The sequence below is a fragment of the Dasypus novemcinctus genome, chromosome 11 (genome assembly GCF_030445035.2).
Source record: "Dasypus novemcinctus isolate mDasNov1 chromosome 11, mDasNov1.1.hap2, whole genome shotgun sequence".
Classification (NCBI taxonomy): Eukaryota; Metazoa; Chordata; class Mammalia; order Cingulata; family Dasypodidae; genus Dasypus; species Dasypus novemcinctus.
The window spans coordinates 11766620-11785478 of NC_080683.1; the positions used below are offsets into that span (position 1 = coordinate 11766620).

Genomic DNA, 18859 nt, shown 5'->3' on the forward strand with positions numbered 1-18859 from the left:
CTTTCTGCTTCTGCAATACTTTGTATTTATCCTGTGAACTATCTCTCCTCACTAGAATGTAAACTCCATGAGGGTAAGCATTTTTTTTTGTTGATTTTGGTATCTCCAGCACACAGAAGGAGCAGAATAAACATTAATTGAATGAATGAATGAATAAATGAACAAACGAGTGAATTGCAATATTATTAAACCACAATACACTTCCTAATCATTACTGATCTCTCTAATCTTTTTCTTCAGTTCTTCAAGAGAACCCCAACTCCTGCCAAGCCAGTTTCAATTCCGATCTTCATTAGTAAGTGCCATCTATGCACAAGCTCCCACCCTCCTCTCCTGCTGTTTTCCCTCTCTTCTTCATACTGCGTATATTCACTCTCTGCACCTTTGTTCATGTGGTCTCCATCTTAGAATGGTACCTTCTTCCTCTTAACACCTTTTAAGCCTGTTCAGCTTACTCCATGGGTGAAATATGAAATGATTTCCCTTATTTCTGAATTCTTATATAATGATTTAGCTTTTTAGTATCATAGATAATGAGTAAGTAATGGACTAACCCATAGATAATAAACAGATATTAAATTTAAACATGGAGCTGAAAGAGCACAAAGATATCATTAGTCCACTTCTCTTACTTTACTCCTAAGGACACAAGTCTAGAGAGCTATTAAAATCTAATATGGGTTGTGGCAGGATATATAATGTCCTGCATCTGTCTGTGTAATATCATTGAGAACAACTCCAAGTCCCAAAAATGCTCCAACATCACACCTCTTTTTCCTTCTCCCTGACCTAAGCAACTGCCATGGTCACTGTCTCCACATCAATGATATAATTTCTTCCATTGCTAGAGTCACAATAATTCTATAGTAGAATACCAGTAAGTCCACTCTAATCCATATCTTATTCCTTCATCCTGAGGACCCTGGGATGGTGACTGAGAGCATAAACTACAACATAAATTATAATCCATGCTGTGTAGCAATGCTCCAAAACGTACTCATCAATCCAATGAATGTACCACACTAATGAAAGAAATTGTTGATGTGGGATGAGTGGGAGGTGTGGGGATTGGGGTATATGGGAACCTCTTCTATTTTTTAATTTAACATTGTGTGATCTATGTATCTTTAAAAAAAAGATAATAAAGAAATAAAATAAAGAAATAAATAAAACATACCAGAGAACTCCCCCCCTCAAAAAATAACTATTTTAAATAAAAAAATATATTTCAAAAAAACCCCAAAATCTAATATCAGTAGAACTGGAAATGGATTTAAGGTTTTGAAATTGTCTGTGTCGATTTATTCTTTCCACTAATACTTTCTTGTTCTCTGTTTATACATATATGTGCATGTACTTATATGTATATATGTGTGTGTACGTGCGTGTGTATGATTTCCTATACTCCTGCATTCCTAAAAGCACCTATTAAAATGGTTAGCATCTGGTAGATGCTCAGTAAATTCAGTTAGAAGGATTAGCTGATGTGGCAGTTTGAGATTATTTATGAATTCCAAAAAGAGAAAGATTGTTTGTAAACCAATCTGTTCCTCTGGATGTGATAACCTTTGATTATATTAAATTCAAAGGCTTTAAGTTTGTTTGATGAGATCAGTTTAGGACTTTTGATTCAGCCATGTCAGCAGGGCATGACTCAAGTTGAGTTCCTGGCCCCTTGGTAGGCTGATATAAACAGACACTCAAGAAGACACACAAGAAGAAAGGGAGAGCTCTGTCATTTTTGATCCTGGGGCCTTGGAGAGAGATGAGCCATTTACCTAAAAGTTTGCAGTGGAAGGAGAACAGAGCAGCTGAGCAGCTGAGAAGGTCTGGAAAGAAATGAACCCAATGCCAGAGACTGATACAGGAAGCCCTGAGAGACCAGGCAGAGATTGTCCACTATTTTGCTTCAACACATGGCAGCTGACTTTGGTGAGAAAGCACCTCTTATGGTACCTTGAGTTGGACTTTCCATGACCTTGGAACTGTAAGCTTTTATCCCAAATCAATACCCTTTATAAAAGCCAACAGATTTCTAGTACTTTGCATCAGTACCCCTTTTGCAGACGAATACAGCTGATTAGTATGAGTATACTTTTTTATTGTTATTGTTAGAAAATGATCTAGATGTTTAGAGGTATCCAGACACTTTAGTTAACTTGAGTACATGGGATCCAGTTCAATTCCATCTCAGAAGTAAAATGCTGCTGTATAAAAAATATTCCACTCACTTAGATTTGGGCCAGGATATAATTGCCAAAGATCTACAGGCTTATTGTTTTACCAGAGGAACAAAGAGGTATGTGTTCAGAGAATCAATTAGAATCAAATCTTCACCCAAGAAGTTCTGTATAAACATTAACTTGGCTATGCAGTCTTCAGCCAGCTGTCTCCTTTCAAATTTGCTCAGCTCCCCCACTCCAAAAAAAGATGTAAACTAAAAATATCACAGTAACTGGAGGCTGACATCTAAAATCCTCTTCAGTTAAAGCATCCAAGTCAATGCAACAAATAATTACATTAAAAACTGAAATGTTGGGAAATGATTCAAAAATTTTGATAGGGTTGGCTATCAACAGACATCCTAACTACACAAATGCATATTACATAGAATATCCTTTCTTTTAAATATCTGCTTTCTGACATCCTTCAGAGTACCCCTGACAGGAATGTCCTTATGCCATGTCAGTAGACAAAAGCCCAGGAATTAGCAGGTCAGAGAAGTGAATGAGAGCTAGAGAATTTCTGCCACTTAGATCTGCCAAAGCTGTGGAGCTCTTTTCTCCAACATTACTACCTCACAACCTGGGAGTTCAGGTGAAATGGTATGACTGAAGTTGATACACATTCCTGAGTAACTGTCTAAGGGGTCTGAAAGGATAAAGAAGTGCAAACTAATGGTGTTATATAGCAATGACACATCTAGGGGCAATTTTTTTTCTTTGCTTTTATAATAAGAATTTTGTTTAGGGTAAAAGCTTACACATCTGATACTGTAAAATGTCAATATCAAGGCATCAGCAAAGATGCTTTCTCATAAAAGTTGGCTACTGGTGATCCTGGGATCCTGCCACATGATGAAGCAAGATAACCACTGTTCTCTGCAGAGGTCCCTGCCTTCCCTTCCAGAATCTCCCACGTCCTGGTGCTCAGCTACGGGCAACTAGGCATAGGGCTTGGCTCTTTCTGGGTCTCTTCTCCAGTGTTGGCTGCTCCACTTCCTTCCAAAGTTCTCTGTGGCCTATCAGGTACACGGCTAGTCTCTTTACCCTTGAGCTCCTCCATGGTCCAGTCTCTTGGGGGCTTCATGCTTAAGCTTTGGCTGCTAGTGATCCTTGAGTATTCTCTCACATGGCAGGATCAAAAATGGCAGCTTCCTCTCTCTCTGTGTCTCTGTTTATATAAAGCCCAGCAAAACCCAACTTGTGTCATGCCTCACTGACATAGTCCAAAAGGGACACACACCTACAGGAATAGATTAGTTCAAAACAATCTTTTTTCTTTTTGGGATTCTTAAAAGAACTTCAAACTGTCACAAGATGTATGCCAATAAATTAGATAACCTAGATGAAATGGACAAATTCCTAGAAGCAAACAAACCACCCACATTGACTCAAGAGGAAGTAGAAGATCTCAGCAAACTAAATACTAATAAGAAAGAGATAACAAAACGCTATCAACAAACAAAAGTTAATGATCATATGGCTTCACATGAAAATTTTAACAAATATTCAAAGAAGACTTAACTTCAGTTCTGCTCTAACTCTTCCAAACAGGGGAAATTTTAAATTTATCACTTCCACTTTAAGAGAATAAAGGACTTCCTGCAAATCTGTTAAATTTTAGATTGTACTAATATTCAGTCTAAGTAATTATGGCAAAAATAACGGCAATAACAATATAATAATGGTAACAACAACAAAACACATTAACTGAACAATCCATACTGTCAGTATGAACAAGCACCAAATTTCCTGGATTACTGTGAAACTCTGCTTTGTTTTGGTCCGGTGGATGTGGTTTGCAAAATTTGCTTTCCTTAACTTCTGATCAGGAATCACTAATATAATGTGATGTTCTATAGTACACTTATCCTAATATCAGAGAAGTCATTTCATTGGGAATTGCTGTCATTACTTGGTAGCACTTAAACTAGTTTTACATGATTCCTGAATGTAAAATTAATCATTATGGTCTGTGCAATCTCACTGTGTTTTGTTTATGTCTTTTCATCTTGTATCACTGTTTTTTGTCCTTGCATTAGTCATCTACACTAAACTGTGAGCCCTTTGTTCATTTTTGTGTTCCTGTCAGGTCCTAGGGTAGAGATTTGTGAAAAGCAGATGAATAATAAATGTTGAGGGAATACATGAGTGAATTAATGAATGAACTAAGTGCCACAAAAAAATAAAGGCAACCCTGCATACTGTCCATATACAATCTGTGTAGGTGACATTTGTATATCTGTGATCTATAGATCAACAAAAAGAAATCCAAGATAGCAGAGTCCTTCAGTATTTTAAATCTGTTGTCACAATTTTATTTCTCTCCATTGTATCTCCAAACCCCTGTGAATGGCAAACTTATATTTCAATAACATTTAGACAGAAAAATTCATTTATGTCATAAATAGCAAGTAATTTTAGCAAAAGACAATGTAAATACAATACAATGTATCATAAAGACATAAAATTTGCCCATTGTTGCTTTTTATACTTTATTGAATTTTTCTTTTTGCTAGATACAGTCTGTGGTAGTTCTTTCAGATGGGATCTAGGGTGCCCTTTTATGTTTAAAAGTGCCTTTATTTCACCTTTACTTTACTACTAATTTAGCTAGATATAAATATCTACATTCAAGGTCCTTTTTGTTTTGTACTTTTTTTTTGTTTTAAAGATTTATTTATTTGTCTTTCCTCTCCCTCCATTGTCTGCTCTCTGTGTCCATACATGGTGTGTTCTTCTGTGTCTACTTGTATTCTCATTAGGCAGCTCCGGGAACCCATCCTGGGACCTTCTGGAGTGGGAGAGAGGTGGTCATTCTCCTGCACCACCTCAGCTCCCTGGCCTGTTGTGTCTCTTACTGTCTCTCCGCTGTGTCTCTTTTTGTTGCAGCAGCTCTCCATGGGCCAGCACTCCTGTGTGGAGCAGCACTCCTGTGTGGGGTAGCACTCCTGTGTGGGTCAGTTCGCCACACAGGCCAGCTTGCCTTCACCAGGAGGCCCCGAGTATTGAGCCCTGGACCTCCTATATGATAGAAAGGAACCCAATTGCTTGAGCCACATCCATTTCCCCTTTTTGTTTTATTTTATTTTCCTGCACTGTAAGTTCTTGTTTCCAGAGTTGCTGATGAGAATTCTTCTCTAAATCAGGGTTTTGATTTTAACAATTTTTCCCTCTCAAGTAGTTTTGGGGATTTTCTTCCATATATTGAGGTTCTAAACATTTTTTTGCAATATGGCTATTTTGCTTAGCACGTGGTAATCCCGTTCTTGGTTCATGTATACAGTATCATAGTTTGTTTATTTAGGGATTGTAGCAGTTTGAGTTTATTTCACGAATCCCAAAAAAGAGAAAGATTATGTTTGTAAACTAATCTGTTCCTCTGGGTGTGATACCCTTTGATTTGTATTGAATTCAGCTGAGCTGTCTTGATTAGATTACCTGTTAAGATTAGGGCTTTTGATTTGAGTACATCAGTGGGTGTGATGCAGGTTGAGTCTCTGCTCCCTTGCTGGGTCTGATATAAATGGACACTTACTCAGACAGACACATAGGAAGAGAGCGTGCTGTCAATTTCCATCCTGCCATGTAACAGAAAGGAGAAGGTTTGAGTGGCTGGGCCCCAGGAAGAGATGAACCATTTTGCCTGACAACTTACAGCTGGAATCAGGAAGACAGTGGGACAGCCAAGACTGATCTAGACAAGCCCTATGCCAGTCTGCAGCTGCCAGCTGGGAAGAGGCAGAGCAGCTGAGCCTGAGAGGAAGCCCAGAGGGGAAGGCTGAAACTTCACAGAGATCTCCTGCCATCTTCTCCAACACAGATCTCCTGCCATCTTCTCCAACACAGATCTCCTGCCATCTTCCTCCAACATGTGGCAGCTGACTTTGGTGAGCAAGTACCTATTATATTCCCTTGAGTTGGACTTTTCACGGCCTCAGGACTGTAAGCTTTTACCCCAAATAAATACTCTTTATAAGAGCCAACAGATTTCTGGTACTTTGCACTGGGCATCCCCTGTAGACTAATATAGGGATATTAATTACTCTTCTTGTCAAGTTCAGTTTTGAAGCCCTCCAAATTGTAAATTTCTCTTATTCTTGTCTCTCTCAGAGTTGGTAGTTCTTATAGTTCTAGTCATTCCTGATTGTGAGCTCATCTTTTCTAGACTCTCAACTGTCTCAGCTCGGGCTGCCAGCCGGAGTTGAGGGCTAAAACGGCTGCAGGAGCTCATACTCCACACTGTTTTCAGTGAGAATGGGGAGTGGGCAGAGCACTGTGTTTGGCTGCATGTCACAGCAGCTGGGTTTCAGAGCTTACCTGGTATCCTTTGTCTTGGAAAACATCAGGAACCTGGGGGTCTTCCCTGTTTCTCCAACCTAAGCACTGACCCATTAGGTGGAGAAGAAAAACTGGTGTGTACAGGAGCTCAGAGGGCAAACGGCTCCACTAGGACAGCTTAACCAAACATTTGTTTGCTGTTCATAGTCCTTTCCTGCATCAGGGTTCCCCCGTTTCCAAACCAAGTGCCTCATGGTGCTGCACCCATGTCCTGGTCTATTCTTTTCTTGTACATATCTCTTCCCCTCCTCTTAGTTTCTCAGGAATTCCTTGAAGCTTCTAGACCTTTGAGAATTCCCCTCATGTTTTTGGTTGTGGCTATAGATTGATGTGTTTTGTTATACCATTTTATAATTCCCAAGATTTTAAATAAATCTGCAGCATTTACTTACCCAGTATGCCATCTTGAAAGTACCACATTTAACATCTTACCCTTAAACCGAGCCTCCTGAGTAACACAGAGTATATACAGAAATCAGTGAAAGCTCTGGAGACTTTCTGGTCTTTATTTGTTATGCTGGCCATTTCCCTGTCTGCTCTTAGATCCGATTTTCCACCTTTCCCCTGTTTGACTCTACATCACAGGACTCTACATTGCCTGGCTCCTTTAACAAAGGGGCTAATGGGCAAGTTCAGCCACAGGGAGGCACTAGGAAGTCAGATAAGGGAAGAAGCCAGGCCCTCCCCAACTTGAAGGATGCCATGGATCCCAGCGCTTCTGCGGTCCTTATGGTTTAGCTCTTTTTTTTTTTTTTTTAATTTATTTTTTTATTGACTTTGTAATAATATTACATTAAAAATATATATGTGAGGTCCCATTCAACCCCACCCCCCCCACCCCACCTCTCCCCCCCCCCAGCAACACTCATTCCCATCATCATGACACATCCATTGGATTTGGTAAGTACATCTTTGGGCACCTCTGCACCTCATAGTCAATGGTCCACATCATGGCCCATACTCTCCTCCATTCCATCCAGTGGGCCCTGTGAGGATTTACAATGTCCGGTGATTGCCTCTGAAGTACCATCCAGGGCAGCTCCATGTCCCAAAGACGCCTCCACCTCTCATCTCTTCCTGCCTTTCCCCATACCCATCAGCCACCATGTCCACTTTTCCCCATCCAATGCCACCTCTTCTATGTGGGCATTGGATTGGTTGTGTCCATTGCACCTCTATGTCAAGAGGAGGCTCAGATTCCACATGGATGCTGGATGCAATCCTCCCACTTTCAGTTGTAATCACTCTAGGTTCCATGGTGTGGTGGTTGTCCTTCTTCAACTCCATCTTAGCTGAGTGTGGTAAGTCCAATAAATCAGATTGTAGGTGCTGGAGTCTGTTGAGGCTCAGGACCTGGCTATCACATTATCAGTCCAGAGATTCAAATCCCCTAAATATATCTTAAACCCCAACAATAACTGCACCTCCAGCACATTAGCATGAAAGTCTTATGAAGGAAGATCCCATCTGAGTCCAGATTCATCACACATAAACACCCTTTCCAAAGAGGGGCCATCTGACCTGGTAGTTAACCCCATCAGCCATGACCATAACTCCCATGGGTCTCTTTAGCCCTCAAAGGAACCAATATCTGGGGGTTGTATCTGCTTTATCTGTCTCTCTGACTCTGCTCAGTTATGCATGAGGGCAATCCTTCTGCCAGCCTCCAGACTCTTTTTTAGAAATTCGTAGCCATATAAACTCATTTCTCCTTTCCATTTCCCCCTTACTTTAGGTCAAACAGCATTTTAAAGTCATGTTATTTTATGTAGTATGGTTTAGCTCTTAAGCTTCTGCTGTCCCTTCAGCCCCAGACATGTAGGAGTTTCCTGCTGTTACTGATCTTTGGGGTGCTGCCTCATTCTGCTTCTTAGTACCAACTCCCATGTAATCAATTCCCTGTATTAAACTGTTGAAAAGCCTAGAGTGTTTTTGCTTTCCTGACTGAACTCTAACTTGGAGATCAAAACCCTGAAGAGAGATCTTCAAAAATAATAATCAGTAATTGCCTTTTCTGGGGGGAGGAGAGCACAACAGGGAAGGAATTCTCAACTTGAGTTTCTCAACATCTAAGATATCTAAATTATTTCAAGAAGTAATGTAAAATTCACCAAAATATGAATTTTGGAAATATATTTCACCTAAATTGCAATTATGCCACAAAGCAGTTTATTATTTCATAATATATCTAGAATTATGAAACACTGTCCTAGAGGATGAAAGCTTTGAACATAATTGAAGCCTTGTATAAGGCTTCTTAAGCTTTAGAGCTACCTTCAAAGGCAGCCAGGCAACAGTTTAAATACAACTGCTTTAATTGCTTCTATTGTTTACTGGTTTTCTCTCTTAAGGGAAGGCTAGGTGAAATGGCAATATACCTTGAAAATTTTGTGTAGTTCTTTTCTTACTTGGAAATAGAGAAAACTGCTGCCTCCTGTGTCTAGTAGCTTATTAACCACTCCACAGATGCTTACTAAGCGATGCAGAAACAACAGAAAGCCCACCACGTGGCTCGAGATCACAGAGCAAATGAGAGCCCCCATTGTGCCACTGACCTGCCATATGGCTAAATCTAAAAGCTCTGAAAGACGCTGCCCTTGTATAGAGAGCCCTGAATACCTGCTTTCATTCCCATTTCAAGTGTTTGAACTATAATATATGGGCCATTTGTTTATTAAAGGAGAGGGCTTACTTTGGCGTGGGATAAATTGGTGCTTGCAGCAAGATGCTGTTTAATACAAAGGACATTTCTTGAAATCCTGTCAGATCTGAGATGCACAGCTTAAGTGTATTTGGTGTGTGCTTTTTAAAGTTGCATGACTATTATACAATACCTTTTCTTGAGCTGGCATGAGAAAGATATTCCCATCCTCTGCATGCTCTGTTCTTCACTTCCTCAAAGCTGAGGCAGCAAAAACACTGCCAGCCTTATGCAGCTATTCATGGAAAACTGCCACTCTTAACTGGCGCCTAAACAGTTTCAGACTGTCCCAGGAGAACGTCATGCTTTGAGGTGAATTTGTAACGTTAGGGCCAACTAAGAAGTTAACACAAACTTTCACTGTTAAAGCAAAAGAAGAAAAAAAAAATAGCTGCAGGCTTACTGAAGGAGCTCTGCTTCTGTGAGCGCCTCTGTCCTCTGCTCCCCTGTGACAATGGCCAGTTCATCCTTCAGTTCCTGGATTTCCTTTTGTAGGCGGATAATCATCTACAAAAGGTAAGGTGGGAGAGTGTCAACATCTCATTAAGGTGAACATGTGACAGAGAGCACAGTTCCTACAAAATTATGAAATATTTTAGGGACAAAAAAGGTATAGAGAAAGTGACAATAAACACTCTTGTATCCACCATTGAGGTTTGTTAAATCTTAACATTTTGCCAAAATAATTCTAGGATCCTTTTTTTTCCTTTAACAAGTAAAATATTATTGATGTAATTGGAATCCCTTTGTATCTTTCCCAATCCCCTTCAATCTTTCCTGGGGTGATCACTATACTGCATTTAGTGAATATCACTTCTCTGAATGTTTTCATATGTTTACTCCATATGTATGAACGAAACCATAAATAATGTATAGTATAATTTTGCATGCCTTAAACTTTATGTAAATACTGTCATACTGCATATAAGTGCAACTTGTTTCTTCCCTCACATTACATCTTTGAGATTATTCACAGTGCTTCATGTGGTTCTAGCTCATTAATTTTCATAGATATATGTAATATGTCAGTAAAGGAATAAATCACAATTTACCTATGCCTCTTGTTGATGGACATTTAGGTTTTTTTTACTTTTGCTATTACAAACAATATTGCTGTGAACATAATTATAAATCTCTTTGGTACATGTGGGAGAGTTTCTCTATAGTGTATAACTAAAATTGGTTGTACTGTATGTGTATCTTCCCTTTATCATATATTGTTAAATTGCTCTTCCAGGTAGTTGTACAAATTTACATTTTTACCTGCCATTTATGTAAGTTCTTAATTACCCACATTGTTTTGGCATTTTAGCTTTTCCAATATGGTAGGTGTAAAATGGCATCTCACTTTAGCTTTAATTTGCAGTTTCCTGATTACTAGTGAGGATGACCTGATTGCATGTACATATATTGGCTGTTTGGATTTTCTCTTCGGTGATTAATTATTAACAGTCTTGCTTATGGCCCAATTGAATTTTTTTCTTTTCCTTATCAATTTGCAGTCTTCTTTATATATTCTGGATCTGAATCTTCTATTGGTTTTAATAAATGAACATCTTTTTTTCCCCCAATCTATGGCATGTTTTTTACTATATGGTATTCTTTTTGTTAAATGAAAGTTTTAAATTTCAGTGTAACCTAATTTATCAATTTCTTCCTTTATAATTTATGATTTGTGTCTTCTTAAAGAAAATCTAGTTCATACCAAACTCAGAAATGTTTTCTTACATGTTGTTCTAAGAGTTTTAAAGCTTTTTTTTTCACACCAAGGAGGAAGGGATTTAATTTTTAATAAGGTGTGAGATAGGGATCTAATTTTATTTTTTATATGGCTAATCATATAAGATTTGTGATTATAATTCTGTTAAATAACATGTTTCCACATGTGAATGTATCTGATTCTGGTTGAAAAATTTGTCTATTTGCCTATATATATGCCAATATCACACTGTTTTAATTACTATACGATAAAAAATTTTGAAATCTAGACAGGGCAAGCTCATTTTCAAAATAGACTCGACTATTCTTGGCTATTTGCTCTTCCATATAAATTTTAAACTGAGCTAATAAAATTCTCCCAAAAACCTAGTCAAATTTTAATTGAAGTACACTGAGTTAAAAGATTAACTTTGTAAGACATCAAATTAACAATATTGAATCATCCCATCACTGAACATGGTATAGCTTTTCAGTGATTCCATTCAATAAAGATTTTTAAATTTTCTCTATAAATATCTATGTTCCTTTGATTTTATATCAAGCATTTTAACGTTTTTGTTGTTGCTATAAATGGAATTCTTTAAAAATTACATTTTCTTATTGTTGGTGTAAAGAAGTGTGATAGATTTTTATGACTGGATTATATATCAAACAATTTTCTGAACTTCATTATTGGTTCTATTATTAAATATCTTTGGATTTTCCATATGCAATAAGACTGTCTGCAAATAATGAAAGATTTTTCCTTTTATAAATTTTATTTCCTTTTATTGTCTTATTTTCCTAGCTAGGACTTGCAAGTACCATGCTTAAGACATTGTAGTCTCATTCCTTCTAATATTTGACCTTGAAAAATGATGTATGCTATAGACTGTTGGTTGATACCCTTAATCAGTTTAACAATGTTCACCTATATTCATAGTCTGATGAGTCTTTTAAAAATATGGATGGATATTTAATGTTATCAAATACTTTTTCTGCACTTAGAAAAACATAATTTTTCTCATTTAATATGTGCATGTGGTAAATGAATCTTAATTCATGTGATTTTTATTTTAGTGCAAACTATTTCTGATATAAGAAACATATAAAGAATAATAAAATATGCACCCATGGACCCACTACCTAGCATAAGAAATAACACATTAAAGACTCTTTTAAAGATCCTGCCCTTTTATAGCCTTCCATAAATGAATTAATTCCACATTATTATTATCAAGAATCTGGTGTTTATTTTTTCCACAGTGTTTTTTCTTTTACTATGCACTGATATATTTTCTAACGATAAATTTTCCTCAAATTCCTAAACTAAAACCAAGAAACCATATAATCATGTTAATGATCTTATGATCAAATTGCAAAATTCCTAAAACAGAAACTGAAACTTTTCTTCTTCCTGGAATATTTGGTATTACTCTAACCTTTAAAAAGACATTGGGCAAATGACCACGATGGCAGCATAAGACACTTCAGATTGCTGTCCCTCACAGAATTTTTGAACTAGCCAGAACTCACAGTGCCATCTTCCTCAAAATTCCAGAAAATAGTTAAAGTAATGCAGTAAATGGTCAAGTGCTTGAATCAAGTGAAACAACTTTAAACAATAGGAGAAGCTTATACCACCCTTTGCTGGCCCCTCTCTCCTCTTCCCTTGTGCAGTGTGGATTCACCCTGCACACCCATTGTGGGACCCTGACCCTGTTCCAGAGGGAGCAAAATAACCTATGTACATACTGTGGTGCCTATATGTCAGTGCCAATCTATCGGGTGGCAGTCTGAAACAATTAACCAGGACATTCATCTTTGGCTTACTCTCAAAACTTGCCCTGAAAGCAGAAGCAGTTTTCAGATAGCTAAAGCAGTGTAAGAAATAATTAAGATAAAGCAGCATGGGGCAAAAGAGTACCTGCTTTAGGAAATGCAATAGATTATTCAGGAGGGGAAGTATGAAATGTATAAAGACATAATCTGTAGTAAGTATAATAAAAAGGTGATGGGGAGGAGAGGTATGAGAACAGAGTTTTTGTATGCTACTGAAATAAAGCTGGTACCAAATCAAGCACCATTGTCACAGATTTAGGATATTACATTTAAGTGCCATGGTAATTGCAAAGAAAATACCTAAACAATATATACAGAAGAAAAAGAGAAGGATCTGAAAATGGTATAATAGAAAAAAATCAAATAAATATGAATTTAAGGAAGACTTGAGGGCAAAATAGGTATATGACTTACAAAGACAAAATAGCAAAATGGCAGAAGAAATTCCTGTACTATAAGTAGTTGCTATAAATATAAATGAGTTAAACTCTCCAACCAACAGTCAGAGATTGGCAGAATGGATAAAAAACAAAACAAAACAAAACATCACCTAACTCCATGCTGTTTATAAGAAAGTCACCTTAAATTCAAAGACACAAGTAGATTGAAAGTGAAAGTGAAAAGAGATTGAAAGGAAAAGAAAAATACATATACCATGCAAACAGTAACCAAAAGAGAGCTGGAGTAGCTATACCAATAATAGATAAAATAGACTTTAGGTTTAAAACTGTTATGGGGGACAAAGAAGGTCAGTATATACTGATAAAGGGATAAATTCAACAAAAAGACATAACAATTGTAAATATAGATGTACCTAAGGGCAGAGCCTCAAACTATATGAAGGAAATACTGACAGATTTGAAGGGAGAAACAGATGGTTCTACATATATTGTAGAAGCCTTCAAATATACCACTTTCAATAATGGATAGAAAACCTAGACAGAAGATCAACCAGGAAATATAACACTTGAATGATTCTGTAAACTAACTAAACCTAACAGACATATATAGAACACCTCACCCAAGAGCAACAGAATATACATTCTTCTCTAGTGCACACTGATTATTCTCTAGGATAGACCATATGTTATGTCACAAAACTAGTCTCAATAAACACAAAAATATTGAAATCATACAATATATATTCCCTGACCACAGTGGAATGAAGCTAGAAATCAATAACAGGGAGAACTGGAGAAATCATAAATATGTCGCAGTTAAACAGCACACTCTTAAAAATCAATGGGTCAAAGAAGAAATCACAAGAAAATTAGGAAATATCTAGAGGAGAATGAAAACGAAAACACAAATACCAACACTTATGGGATTGAAATACTCACATTATAAAAGAAGAAAAATCTATAATCAGAAACCTAAACTCACTAACAGAGGATTTAGAGAACAAAGAGCAAACACAACCCAAAGTGAGCAGAAAGAAGAAAATTAAAATACTGGAGAGCAGATAAGTGAGACAGAGAAAAAAAATTGAGAGAACCAACAAAATAAAAAATTAGTTCTTTGAAAAGATCAGTAAAATTGACAAACCTTTAGCTAGACTGACAAAAAAAAAAAAAAAGAGGAAGGATGCAAATAACTAAAATTAGACATAAAAGGACATTACTACTGACCCCATAGAAATAAAAAGGATTATAAGAGTATACTATGAACAACTGTACACTAACAAATTTAAGAACTTAGATGAAATGGATAAATTCCTAAAAATATACAAAATCCCTAAGATGGCTCAAGAAGAAATAGATCTTGTTGGACAAATAACAATTAAAGAGATTGAATCAATAATCAAAAATCGCTCAAGAAAGAAAATTCCAGGACCAGGTATGTTTATTGGTGAATTTTATCAAATATTCCAAGAATTAATGCCAATCCTGCTTAAACTCTTTCAAAAAACTGAAGAGGAGGGAACATTCCCCAACTCATTCTATGAAGCCAACATCACCCTAATAACAAAGCCAGATAAAGATACCACAAGAAATGTTATGAATACGATACAAAAATCTTCAACAAAATACCAGCAAACTGAATCCAAAAGCACATTAAATGAATTATACACCAAGAACAAGTGGGATTTATCCCAGATATACAAGGATGGTTCAACATAAGAAAATCAATTAACATAATATACCACATTAAATAGAACAAAGGCCAAAAAAAAAAAAAATGACCATCTCAACTGATGCAGAAGAGGCATTTGACATCCCTTCTTGGAAAAAAAAAAAAAAAAAACTCAGAAAACTAGGAACAAAAGGAAACTTCCCCAACATGATAAGGGACATATATGAAAAATCCACAAAAGTAACATCATACTCAATTATGAAATCTTAGACATTTTCCCTTTAAGATCAGGAACAAGACAAGGATGTACACTGTTATAACTGTTATTCAACATTTTGCTAGAACTTCCAGCCAAAGCAATTAGGCAAGAAAATAAAATAAGAGACATCCAAATTGGAAAGGAGGATGTAAGACTTTCCTGATTTTCAGATGACATGACCCTATATATAGAAAATCCTGAAAAGTCCACAACAAAGCTACTAGAGCTAATTAATTAATTCAGCAAAGTTACAGGATGGTACAAGATCAATACACACAATTCAGTAGTGTTTCTATACAATAGTAATGAACAATCTGAAGAGGAATTCAAGAAAAAGTTCCATTTACAATATCACCTAGAAGAACTGAATATCTAGGAATAAATTTAACTAAGAATGTAAAAGACTTATACATGGAAAACTACAAAACATTGCTTAAAAAAATTAAAGAAGTCTAAATAAATGAAAGGACATTCCATGTTCATGGACTTGAAGAATAAATAATGTTAAGATGTCACTTCTACCCAAAGTGATTTACAGATCCAATGCAATCCCAATAAAAATTCCAACAGTCTCCTTTTCAGAGGATCATTACATTTATATGGAAGTGTAAGGTGTCCCAAATAGCCAAAGCCATCTTGAAAAAAAAAGAACATAGTTGGGGGACTCATACCTCCAAATTTTAAAACTTATTGCAAAGCTGCAATAAACAAAATAGAGTGGTATTGGCACAAGGCCAGAGATGTAAACCAATAAAATTGGAATAAAATTGGGAGTTCAGAAATAAACCCTTATATTTCTGGCCATTTGATTTTGTACAAGGGTGGCACATCCACTCAATGGGGAAAGAATAGTCTCTTCAACAAATGGTTCTGGGAAAACTGGATCTCCATATACATAAAAATGACAGAGGACCTCTACCTCATACCACATACAAAAATGAACTCAAAAAGTATCAAATAACTAAATATGAGAACTAAAACTAAAACTACTAGAAGTAAACATAGGAAAACATCATGAGGCTCTTGTGTTAGGCAATGATGTCTTAGACTTTATACCAAAAGCATGAGCAACAAAAGAAAAAAAGATGAATGGGCCTCATGAAAATTAAATCTTTTGTTCATGAACAGACTTTATCATGAAAAGAAAAGGACAACTTACACAATGGGAGAAAATATTTGGAAATCACATATCCAAAGGTTTAATATCCACAATATATAAAGGAATCCTACAACTCAACAACAAAAAAGATAAACAAAGCAATTTAAAAATGTGCAAAAGATTTGAACAGACATTTCTCCAAAAAAAGATATACACATGGCAAAAAGGCATATGAGACAATGCTCAAAATTACTAGCTATTAGGAAATGGATATCAAAGACCACAATGCGATACCATTTCACACCCACTAGAATGGCTACTATTTTTCTTTTTTTAAATAAGAAGGTTGGAGAAGGATGTTTATTGTTCATTGTTGCTGGAAATGTACAATGGTGCAGCTTCTATGGAAAACATTTTGGCAGTTCCTCAGAAAGTTAAGTATAGAATTATCATATAACCCAGCAATTCCACTTCTAGGTACATATCCAAAAGAATCTAGGTATATACCCAAAAGAATTGAAAGCAGTGACTCATACAGATACATGTATACCAATCCTCATACCAGCATAATTCATAATTGCCAAAAGATGGAAGCAACCCAAGTGTCAATCAACAGAGGAAGATATAATCAAAATGTGGTATATACAAACAATGGAATAAGCCAGATACAAAACAAATTTTGTATGATCTCACTGATAAGAAAGAATTAGAAAAAGCAAATTCATAGAGTCAGAAACTAGAATACAGTTACCAGGGGCTAGGTTGGGGTGGGGAATGGGGAGTTAATGTTTAATTGATAAGAGTTTCTGTATGGGGTGATGGAAAGTTTTGGTAAGAGATTGTAGCTATAGCAGCGCAATATTGTGAATGTAATTAACATCACCAAATTACATCTTTGAGTATGGTTAAAGAAGGAAGTTTTAGGTTATATTTATGTTATTAGAATAATACTTTTTAAAAATATGACTTTATACACAGTGGACCTTAATGTAAACTATGGATTATAGTTAATAGTATAATTATAATTTTCATCAATTGTAATGAAGTTACCACACTTATGCAAAATGCCAATAGGGAAAACTGTATGTGTGTGTTGGAGGGGTGGTAATAAGGGAACTCAATTTTCTGCATGATTTTTCTGTAAACCTACTACTTCTGTATCATATACATACATACATAAATGGAATTTTCATTAAAAATACCTTTAGGCCTTATGGTTGACTGGTTTCTCCCTCCCTCCCTCCCTTTCTTTTTCCTTTCCTACCCATTTTTTCCCTTCTTTTCCCTTTCCTTTCATTTCTTTTTGGTGATAGCTTCGTACCATTGAGTCAGTTTATTTATTAGTTGTAGATCTATTCAGATATTTAATTCTTCTTAAGCTGGTTTTGGTATTATGATTCTTTTAAGGAAACTGGCCATTTGTTTAAGCTTTCAAATTTATTGGCATAAAGTCATTCAAAGCATTCTATTATTATTTTAAAATATCTACTGTACCTATAGTTATGCCTACTTTAAATAAAAATATTTTATCCATTTGTGCCTTTCTAATTTTTCTCTTTATCATTTTGCCAAAAAATATATTTTATTAATTTATTTTTTTTTAAAACAACAAATATTTGGGTTTCGTTATTTCTCCTTGTTATTTTTGCTTTCATTCATTTTTGTACTTTTTTTTTCCTGTCTTTTTACTTTTTTGGATGTACTTCATTGTTTTCTTGTTCATTTTATAGATTCTTGACTTGGGTTTGTATAAATTTGAATATCCAACCCATGTGAAGCAGAGGCTACATTTTCAAATTTTCAGAGAAACTCCTTTTTGTCTACCTAGAGTGCAGACTAAGGCAGACAAGCCTAACATATCTCTATGCCAGTGGGCAGGTTTTTTGCTAGTTTATTCTTTCACTGGCTTTAGGCCCAACATCACCTTGCAAGGTCCCAGGGCTCTGAATTCTCTCCTTTTTTCATAACACCTTTCACCCCTGTATGCCAGGATGACTGTAGCTTCAGCTTTGTTACTAGTCCCTGGAGATTTCTCTTACTTCCCTTCAACCTCGGATATATATTTCCAATGATGTTTTCAAAATTTTATATAGGTGTATTTCAGGTTATCTGGACCACATAGGCAAGAAGTTAGCAAAAGATGATCCTGAGTATTTTGAATATGTCAGTATTCCTAGAATTTCATTTAAATGCACAGGATTGAGTTGGTTTTGTTTCTTTCTTTCTTTTCAAAAATGTTTCAGAATCATCAAGCTCTGATAACAAAAATCCTTAGATAAGAACTACCCGAGTCATTCATTTGCACCCTCTTTCTATGAAATTAACACCGATGCCATATTTTTTACTTATCATAAGTCCTTCAAAGTTGAATCCAACTGCCAAAATATTTTTTTCTTATCAAATTGAAATCTCAAAACTAAACCCAATTTTCCTGTATTTGAGATTGTTACAGTCACATTTCCCATCAAATTACTGCAGGAACTTCTGGAATTAAAGCATCCTTAGAAAATGATGGCCCAAGCTCAGTCACCACAGATTCTGTTCTCCTCATTGTTCTTTTATTAACCTGTTCCTTTGAGATGCTAATATTTATAAAGAAAGCAAGACCAATGCTCAGAAACCCA

The 18859-nt window shown here is 36.1% G+C and overlaps 1 protein-coding gene across 1 annotated transcript in view; it reads right to left on the reverse strand.

Moving 5' to 3' along the window:
- Positions 1-18859, reverse strand: part of KIF6 (kinesin family member 6) — a 484487-nt gene that overhangs the window by 275707 nt on the left and 189921 nt on the right. The window contains exon 10 of the mRNA XM_058306677.1: positions 9668-9771. Within this exon, the coding sequence (XP_058162660.1) occupies positions 9668-9771 (104 nt within the window). The remainder of the gene's footprint in view (positions 1-9667; positions 9772-18859) is intronic.